The sequence below is a fragment of the Protobothrops mucrosquamatus genome, unplaced genomic scaffold, assembly GCF_001527695.2.
Source record: "Protobothrops mucrosquamatus isolate PMUCROS unplaced genomic scaffold, P.Mucros_1.0 scaffold1278, whole genome shotgun sequence".
Taxonomy (NCBI): domain Eukaryota; kingdom Metazoa; phylum Chordata; class Lepidosauria; order Squamata; family Viperidae; genus Protobothrops; species Protobothrops mucrosquamatus.
In genome coordinates, this window is record NW_015387483.1 from 337291 (window position 1) to 347192 (window position 9902).

A 9902-nucleotide genomic window follows, 5' to 3' on the forward strand; every position below is an offset into this window, starting at 1 on the left:
ATGGAGAAGATGGATTGTTTATATTCAAAAGAAACACAGAGTGGTAGAATATAATTTAGGTTTCTAGATTTTTTTTTTAAGCTTGATTACTCTTTCTATCCTTTCTTGTAGATTAAGATACTTTGTGGAGTTAGAGATATTAGTATTTGTTTACTTTTATATGAATATTATTCTGGGATTAGGTTTGGGAAGTCCGGGGGGGTGGGTGGGTGGGGGTTTGATTGATTATTGTGTTTATTGTTGTTTATGATGGAAAAAATAAATAAAATTTCTTACAAAAAAAAAAAAGGACTCAAATCACTCAATAAACTCCTCAGAACAATTTCTCCAACTCATCAACCACACCAAGATCAACAAGGAAAAAAATCATGGTCTCCTTCAATGTCACCACACTCTTCACCTTGATTGACATCAACTTGGCTAAACAAACCATACACCACCTACTCACTAAATACCATACCCACAAAAATGACTCCACCACAGAACATTCCATGTCCACAGAAACCATCATCTATGCCTCAACACATATTTCAAGTTCAATGGGAAAATGTACAAGCAAATACAAGGCACCCCGATGGGCTCACCCATATCAAGCCTAATAGCAGAAGCAGCCATGCAACAACTCGAATCCATAGCCCTACCCACCATCCAACCAAAATTTTGAACACACTACATCAACAATACCTTCGTCATCATCAAATGCTCCCAAATTAAAGAAATACACCAACTGCTCAATAACATATTCCCTGGCATCAAATTCACACATGAAGAGGAACCAGACAAAAGACTCCCATTTCTTGACATCGACATAAAGAGAGTAGACAACAGAAAACTGGAAACCATATCTATTGCAAACCTACTCACGTATACCAGATCCTCAGCTTTGCAAGCAATCACCCCACCACATATAAAAGAAGCGGTGTCCAGACCCTCTTCAGAAGGGCCATGACACACTGCAGAACCACAACACTAAGAAAAGTGGAAGAGAAACAGCTGCTTGACATCTTTCAAGTGTGCTTTTTTTTGGAATGAGGTATGATTAAAGGGCCAGATCAGTTTCCAAAAATAAAGGATTTAATAAAGGAGAATACTATATTTGTAGCTCAGAATTGACATGGGGCTCCTTGGTGCTCTCTGAGCTTGTTTTCTTGCAGATGTTTCATTACCCAAATTATGTAACATCATCAGTGCTTGTAACTGTGTACCAAAGCAACAACCCAACCTCCCACAAGAGAAGCTGTGTAAGGACTTTATTTACATGAGCCCAAACACACTGCAGCAACATGGAACAATAGAAAAAGGAAACAGAGCATCTATACAACGTATTCCAACAAAATGGAAAGCCCTTCAAAACATCCTAAGCAGACCAAAAGACCCAACAATCCCAGAAGAAAAAACAGAGTCATCTACGATATAGTGTACAATGTAAGGACTGCAACAACCACTATGTAGGACAAATAGGCAGAAGACTGACAGAACACATCCAAGAACACTAACTAGCAGTCAGAAGACATGATGAAAATTCTTTAATTTCACAACATACAGTATAGACAGATTTAACCAACGTTTCAATTGGGAAAACATGACCATCCTAGACCAAGCCAAGTTCAAAAACACTAGGGAATCTCTTGGCACTTTGACAAATCAGCCATCAATAGACACATAGACATTAACAACATCTATAGATTATGCAAAAGAGACTATCACCCAGCCCAAAAAGGAACAAAAAGACCCAAACACCTCTCCACCAGCAATCAACACCCAGATCAGAATAGGTTAACATCAGACCAACGATCAAGTAAACAATACCCCAATCAAGAAACTATCAAAGAAGCCAACAGCAAACAGCCCAATCAAAGAATCTCTAAGACCACTCTCACTAACACTGACAGGCAAGCCACTAGAATATAAACTGACAGCAAACAGCACTCCTTATTAGCACTGATGATGTTATCTAGTTTGGGTAATGAACCGTCTGCAAGAAAAACAAGCTCAAAGAGCACCAAGAACCCCTCAATAAAGGATTTGTCCCCAGCTACTAGATGGGGCTCTACATATGCCAGAGAACAACAGTATATACATAAATTATATGCTGGGGGCATGACAACCACTTTGCCTCTTAATAATTAATCTTTATATTGTAGTTTTCACTATAACAATGGTTTTAGCTGAGAAGGAGCATGGTCCAAGAAATTAATATATGACATTAATAGATTACCTTCATAAAGAGCCCCATTTTGCTCTTGTTCCACTGCCTTCAGGAACAGTTCTCTTGCCTGCACAAAAATTAGTTATTTGTTTTTGGAATACCTTATATATAGGCAAAGAAAATTGACTTAAGTAATGAAATATAACCTTCTATTAGTATTTTTTTAAAATACTAATTTTTAAAAAAATCAAAAGCAGTTTTCCATGGCTAATTAAATTTTAATAAACAACCTAATTATGGACCTAAACTGATTGATTACTTTAATGTTAATCATGTTAACTGCACTGCAATCCTGTATTTTTTACTTCAATATCTGATCTTATTTTTAATCATATTTGTGCCTTTACTTCCTTGAACATAAATTCTAACAAGTGTACAAGGAATTCAGGACAAGTTTTTTTTTCTCATAATACTGACAGCATTATTCCAATAAGATACAGGTCAATTGTAAGAATAGAAATAAAAAAAAATAGGTCATACTTTATACATACTGAAACACTAAATGATGGATGTTAGCAGTTTAGGAATAGCAATAACAATAGCACTTAGACTTCACAGTAGTTTACAGCCCTCTCTAAGCGGTTTACAGTCAGCATATTGCCCCCAACAATCTGGGTCCTCATTTTACTGACCTCGGAAGGATGGAAGGCTGAGTCAACCTTGAGCCAGTGGGAATCAAACTGCTGGCAGTCAGCAGAATTAGCCTGCAATACTGCATTCTAACCACTGCATCACCCTGGCTCTTAAGAGGTTTAAATTGTTTACCTTTTCCTCTTTTGCAAGTTCGAGTTTCCCTTTGGTATCTATGGTCTTTAATAAAGACCCTCTTGTTCTGCAGGATCGAGTTTCCAGACCTGTAGAGCTCCCCCCTGGGGTAAGTTCAAACATCCACTGGGCTCTGAACATCTGAAGCTCTGCCTAAAAATCCATTTTTGAAGAATGATCAATAAACATTATAAAAAGCAGCAGCTGAAGTTCTACATATAGAAATAAAAAGGAATACTGCATTTTTAGGGATATATGTTCCTATCAAGAATATAAAGTATTTCTGTCACATGACAGAAATATTTTTCTAAGTTGATTTTTCATGCTCCCTAATAAACAATTATTTTTATGAAAAATAATTATTTTCAGGATTGTTGCAACTGCATCCCCAAAATAGAACTGTTTCCATTTAAAGCTAATATACAGGAAAGTTTTAAAGTGTTGAAACAAAAATACAAAGGCACATGGAATAAAGAATAAAATTGTATATATGACTTTATGAGTGAAGATAAAACAGCACACCTCAAGATTTGCTTCACCAGAACTGTCATTGTCATCCTCCTTTACTATGTCAGAGCAACAATCTTCTTCTCCTTGTGCCTAATGAAGAAAGATCATGTTAGTATTCCAAGTCATTATATATTAATATCCTAAAATCACAGATACTATAATCAAGAAATTTGTTAGAGATGGTCCATTTTAATCAGTTGCTCAGACATTTGCAATGTTAATGAAAAGCCCTAAACAACTTATGCCTATCCCTAGGTTACCTAATTGCTTCAATATAGGCCTAATTAATCCTTATATTCATGATAGGATGTTTGAAATTCCTTTAATGTTATGGAGGCAGGTATTTCCTGTGGTATATCCACCCTGGGAATAAATTGATTCTAAAGATTACAAAATCTTCCATAATGCAAAGGTTTTGTCATATCCTGACAATGCATCTATTCCCCTAGACCAGAGGTGTCAAACTGCCAGCCTATGGGCCAGATGCGTCATGGCGAAACCGCGCTCACCCCATTGCCGGCAATGGAAAAAAGTCACGATACTGCCCTAGACTGCCTCTTGATTTTATTATGTCAGTGTAATTGTTTATTTTGTTAGTTTTAAGGATTTTTTTTGTTGCTTCACTTAAAATTTCAGAACTGTTTCAGATGTTTGAGGTTTGCATTATCACAATGTAGGAAACTCAACAAATATTTCTGATGTTCAGTGTGTATGCATTCAAAATCTGCCAGTATACAACTGGAAATCTGATTCCTTCTAAGATAGAATAAAAATTGTCATTGCGTATTGAAGCCAATTCTATAATCCTGCTGACAAAATAATATCCATTAGTGGCATGGATGGGAGATTGCAGAACAAACATACTTTCTTAGAGCTATAGCTTTGATGCCCTACAAGAAGAGGTACCACATCAGTGAGCTTGTGGCAGCAGAGTAACCTTCCAAAAGGTCTCCCTGTTATCTTAATAAATGGGTAGATTCACAATAGGAAAGGCAGTACCTCAATCAAGCCCAATACAAAACTTTCACTGCAAGCATTGTCTGATAGGTGTATCTTGTATCAGATAACAACCTATTGATTGCATTTTTGCACCAATTACTATTTCCAAGTACTCTTCAAGGACAGATAAACATATTGCAGATCTCAAGACACATTATAATTAAAGAATGGGTATGTTATGTAAATGTGTCTTGTTATAGCCTTCACCTGCAGATTAGGACTCCTCTCAAATGGCAAATCTGCTCCTGTTGGGGGAGGGCAATCTCATCCAAAACAGGTTTTACCACACTCTCTAAGTCCAGCTTTCTATTTTACAAAGGCATCTTTGTTTTGTCTGGATTTAATTTCAACTTGTTGTCCCTCATCTCTGTTATCAAGTTTAATGTTGATGAAAGCTAACTGCTTCCTTGGAATTAGATGATAAGCAATAATAGAGATGTGCATTATCCCTGGTTTAAAAAACTGTTCAGTTAAAAGGCCCATCAAGTCTGATGTTCACACACTCCCATGCTTTTCACTCTCTATATAAAGAGAATATTGTATTTCAATTATTTTATTTCTTTAATCAATTTGTAAAACAACGTCCTGTCCCACTTAAGATAATTCTCAGGGCTTTCTATGAACTATTAACTTCCATGAATTTAAATTGTAAGACCTCTCAGGAAACAGGGGAAGAGAGACAATGAAATTTATACAGCATACATAACTAAAGAGTTTTTAACACAGTTTAGATTTAATTTGGTGCAGTATGTAAATTGTAATTTGTAAACTATTGTTTGTGGTATTTCTTCAAAGCGGATGCCTGGTGAAGCTATATGCAAATTAGATCCTTGCTCTCCAATGTGAACTTCTAACAAAAACTGGAGCACATGGATTCAGCTGATAATCAATGCACTGCTAAAGGAAGAGGGGATAATACCTTCAGCCATTAAACTTTCTTCTTAAAAAAATACTTCCCTGGATCCACTTATCTACCTACTACTGCTTGAAAAAGCTGCAGAAAAAAAAGCTAGGCAGACAGATTATCTGGATCCTTTCTAAACAAGACATGAAACAAAGCACTTGTTTTTGTAGCTGCAACTTGAAACAGCTATGATGCACTCTCCTTTCCTGTAGACCTCTCTGCAAGATTCAGTATCAAAGCATGGTATCTTTTTGAGCTGCTTGCAAGAGAGGGGGATTAGAAACAGTTTTGAAGTAGTTCCACTTTTTTCTGAGAGGGCAGTATCAATCTGATGCTGTTGCAGAAGCAAATGTCAAGACCTTGGACACTTTTCTGCTTGGGCCTTTGTAACCTTTGGAACAATCTCCTTCATGTAAAATCTGCAATACCTACATGATCTATTAGAGAATGGATACTCCAGATCAGAAAAAAAATATTAGGGGACTGGAGCTCAGAGGCTTGATTTTCTCAGCAATAGACCCTTCCCACTGGAACACCGTGCCCAAGTCTTCCACGATGTTTCAGAAGATGACAAAAAAACAGATCTTTTAAAGAGTCAAAGACAAGTCTATATTTATTGGTTTTACTAAGTTTTATTTAAAAAATTATTTCGTATATTGTGAGCCACATAGAATTGGCAAATGGGTGGCAAAAAAATCTCAGTAAATGCACATTCACTACAGCTTGTCCAACAAATCGGTTCAACTAGATGGGCCCACCTAATTAGTTTGGTTCTGTCCGATTGTCAAAAAAAAACAATTTAACTTTGCCAAAGTTATTAAGGTGATTAAAGCGATGTTCTATTTTTTTTCTCTCGAAAATAATCGTGTGAAAAAGAGAGCAAGCATGCAGATGTCATTTTAGTCTCTTGCTAGCGCTTTCCAGGGATTTGCTAGAAACAAGCGCCTATTTCTATTCTGACATCCTCAACCGCATTCATCCAGTATCTTACTCCAGGGCTTTTCAACCAGTGGTACGGGTACCACCTGTGGTACATTGGCACCTTGAAGGTGGTACGCCACCATCCTAGAAAAGTGGTAACGGGGGAGGGGAATGAGCTGAACCGGTGGTAGCAGCGCACAAGCCTGAGTGAGAGATGGCTGGAGCTGCAGGGCTGTCAGGGCTCAGCGGAAGCGCCAGGATCAGTGCCACTTTCCAGCTGATCGGCGCTTCTTGGGGCTGTCAGGGCTCAGTGGAAGCGCCAGAATCAGCGCCAGGCTCCAGCTGTAGCTCGGCACTGATCCTGGCGCTTCTGCTGAGCCCAGAAGAAGAGCCAATCAGCTGGAATATTGCAGCATCTCCAGGGTCTTGTGATTTACATTCAGATGCTTGGCAACCGATTCATATTTATGACGGTCACAGTGTCCCAGGGTAATGTGAGGTGACCAAAACCTGCTGCAACCACCCAGCAGACAGGGGGAATAAAAACCAAACACCCCCCACCCCACCCCCCTGCCAATCCTCAACAGAAATGCTCACAACAATGAAAACCTCGGACAGGAGGAAGAGCGCTGCCGGGTGGGCAGGCAGGTGTCTTGCTCGGCTGTGGCTTGGGGGGCCCTTTTTTCAGTGCCATTGTAACTTCTAAGAGTCACTAAGTGAACTGTTGTAAGTTGAGGACTACCTGTACTTTATCACTTTTTTCCTTTTTTTTTTTTTTGGGTCATCAAGTTTTTGACACCTTGCTAGGCGACTGGTGGTACTCGAATATTGCCATATCCTAAAAGTGGTACAATGGGTGAAAAGGTTGAAAAGCCCTGTCTTACTCCACCTGTTTCTGACATCACGGGGAAACCGCTTTTTTAACTAAAGACTTCAGCACCGTCTGGCGATGGATGGCTATTTTTGGTCTTTTCGATCGAATCTACTTTAAAGACTGCTGCATAACTCGGCCTTCTAAATCTTTATTGCGCTGTAAACCGGACGGCGTGCTCACTTGTACACCGTATTTTTCCCTTTTAAAAAATATATATATATATCCTAAAGCTACGTTGCGTACTTTGTTAACGAGAGGCTTCTTTATTCGCGAAGCACCTTCCAATTATAACACCCCACAAACATTCAATGAGGGGCTTGAACTGAGGCGATTGTGAGCCTCGCGCGTCGACTGCCTCGTTTCGCTCTCGCCCGTCGCCCCCCCCTCTTGAGGGCGGGGCTACCTATCCGTTACGGCGACAGTCCGTTAGCGCGCGAGACACCCCCCCACCCCACCCCGCCCTTCTCGTGCTCTCGTCACGCGCACTCGCTCCGCAGCCCCTCCCCTCACCATGCTGAGGCCGAGGCTGAGGCAGCCAGGCCGTCCGTCCAACTGTCACTCTCGTCCAACTGCAGCGCTCTGGCCGTTTCGAACTAGGGCGGCCTCTCCGGTTGGTTGAAGGTTTCCGCCCCCCCTCTCAAGGGCCGCCGGGTCTCTTTTTGGACTCTTATTCACCTCCCTCTCGAACGGGTACCAAGCAGGGAAGCAAATTTAGCAGAGTTCTCGGTCAGAAAAGCGAACTACGCAGCGGGAGTCACTGCGAGCGCGGCGTACGGCAGCCATTTTCTCAGACAACGAGGAACGATTAAAAGCGCGCGAGGGAACGTCAGCGACCGAACGAGATGGAGCAGACGAAGCAGCGGAGCGCGCATGCGCCTAGGCCAATATAAACAGAAAAGGAGTGGAGAACTTCACGTGGACTGCGCTTCCCAGAAGGCTGCGCGCGGCCCCTGTGACTCATTCCCTTCATATTTTGCGCTAAGCTTCGCAAGGGACTCTGGGAGCTGGGTAAATCCGTCGGCGCTGGGATTGGCTGGGTTAGGGCTTTCGAAGTTAGAAACTAGGGCAGGGGGTAGGCAACCTTGGCTCTTTGATGACTTGTGGACTTCAACTCCCAGAATTCCTGAATCAGCATAGCTGGTTCTGGAATTCTGGGTGTTGAAGTCCACAAGTGATCAAAGAACCAAAGCTGCCTACCCCTGAACTGGGGAATGGTTTTTTCCCTGCAGTTGCGGATATGGAAGGGCAGCCCCAGTTACAAACGTCTGGTATTTTGTCTCCTTAATTCCCAGGTGAGAAAGAGGAAAATGGGGGAAGCACTGTCTGTATTGCCCCAGGACTCCCTCAAACACCACTCTTCAGTTTTTAGGTTGCCTACCCCTTCACTAACAGAACCTCCACATCAGGGGTCTCCAACCTTGGGGGGTTTATGGCTTGTGGATTCCCAGAATTCCCAAGCCAGCAGGGGGAGTTCTGGGAATTGAAGTCCACGTGTCTTCAAGTGGTCAAGTTTGGATACCTCTGCTCTGGGTAATCGTATGATCTGTCACGATTTTTGTAGACAAAAGCAGAATTAGCTTAATGTATATGTAATGCATTTACCAGACACGCTGGAATGTAGTTCCAAATAAGGGTGTACATACCCAAAGTTTTATTTTTTCCATTCTTTACTAAAGCTAAGATTTAATAGGTGGACTGCAATTTTATATCCCATTGTTATTTTTGACGCTAATCTTCTTGTCTGGTGTCTTTCTTCTGTTAGAGGTAGTGATTTATCCCATATTCCTAAACCTATAAAAGTTCTGTAAATTGCCGGCGGAAGCATAGCACAGAATACAGTTTATTCCTAGTCTGTGCAATGGTAAAAAGCATATGGGTAAAGAATGGGTACTGAGGGTTAAATTGGCATTTAAAAACTGGGTTGACCTAACATCTGCATTATGGTACTTGCAATAATCCACTGATAAATATACACTACTTTGTATGTTGCTGAGGCCTACTGGGGATCAAACCCCCTGTCTGAAAACAAATGGAGAATTTTCACAGACCTTACTTTAGATCAGTGTTTCTCAACCTTGACAATTTTAAGGCATGTGGACTTCAACTCCCAGAATTCCACAGCCAGCATTGCTGGCTGTGGAATTCTGGGAGTTGAAGTCCACATGCCTTAAAATTGTCAAGGTTGAGAAACACTGCTTTAGATCAAACTTATTGCATTCACGGCTTCTCAAGGGGAAAAAAAAATTACACCGGCCTCCAGGCAGACTTAACGAAAGACCATATGGGGGAGCTGCTGAGTTGCTTTCACCAGGAAAAGCTCCTGGTTGTCCTCCAATGTGGCTGTATTTTCCTTTTGTGCATGCATTTTTCTCTTGGGCGGAAATATCGTCTTTACCCATCTGAATGCACTGAATCCTTTTCAGCTTTGTTTTCTCTCTGATGGAAGAATCCACAGCTTCTCTTAGCACGGTTTGTATAACCTTTGAGATTCTAGTTCCTGACGCTCACTTTTTCTTTCTTTCTTGAGGTTGTATTCCTTAATTGTAGTCGTTGTAACCTCCTGAAAGGTTACATGTGCTGTAGAACTAATAGACTTCATCTGGAGCACTGATGTAAGCTTGTTTACATCATCCTCCAGATATGATCGATTTGGGGCTTCAGGAGCTCAAGTTAATCCTCCAACCTTTGTTTATGCTCAAAATTATCCAGATTGAGTTATG

General features: G+C 40.8%; 1 protein-coding gene across 2 annotated transcripts in view; it reads right to left on the minus strand.

Moving 5' to 3' along the window:
- Positions 1-8051, minus strand: part of FBXO9 (F-box protein 9) — a 25784-nt gene extending 17733 nt beyond the window's left edge. Inside the window, exons 1-4 of one of the 2 annotated variants that reach the window (XM_015821223.1) lie at positions 7693-8051; positions 3497-3574; positions 2975-3127; positions 2219-2276 (exon numbers count right to left, since the gene is read on the minus strand). In XM_015821223.1, coding sequence (XP_015676709.1) covers positions 2219-2276; positions 2975-3127; positions 3497-3574; positions 7693-7695 — 292 coding nt within the window. In that variant the 5' untranslated portion in view covers positions 7696-8051. The remainder of the gene's footprint in view (positions 1-2218; positions 2277-2974; positions 3128-3496; positions 3575-7692) is intronic. The other variant, XM_015821224.1, reaches the window with a different exon arrangement.
- Positions 8052-9902: the final 1851 nt, after the last annotated feature.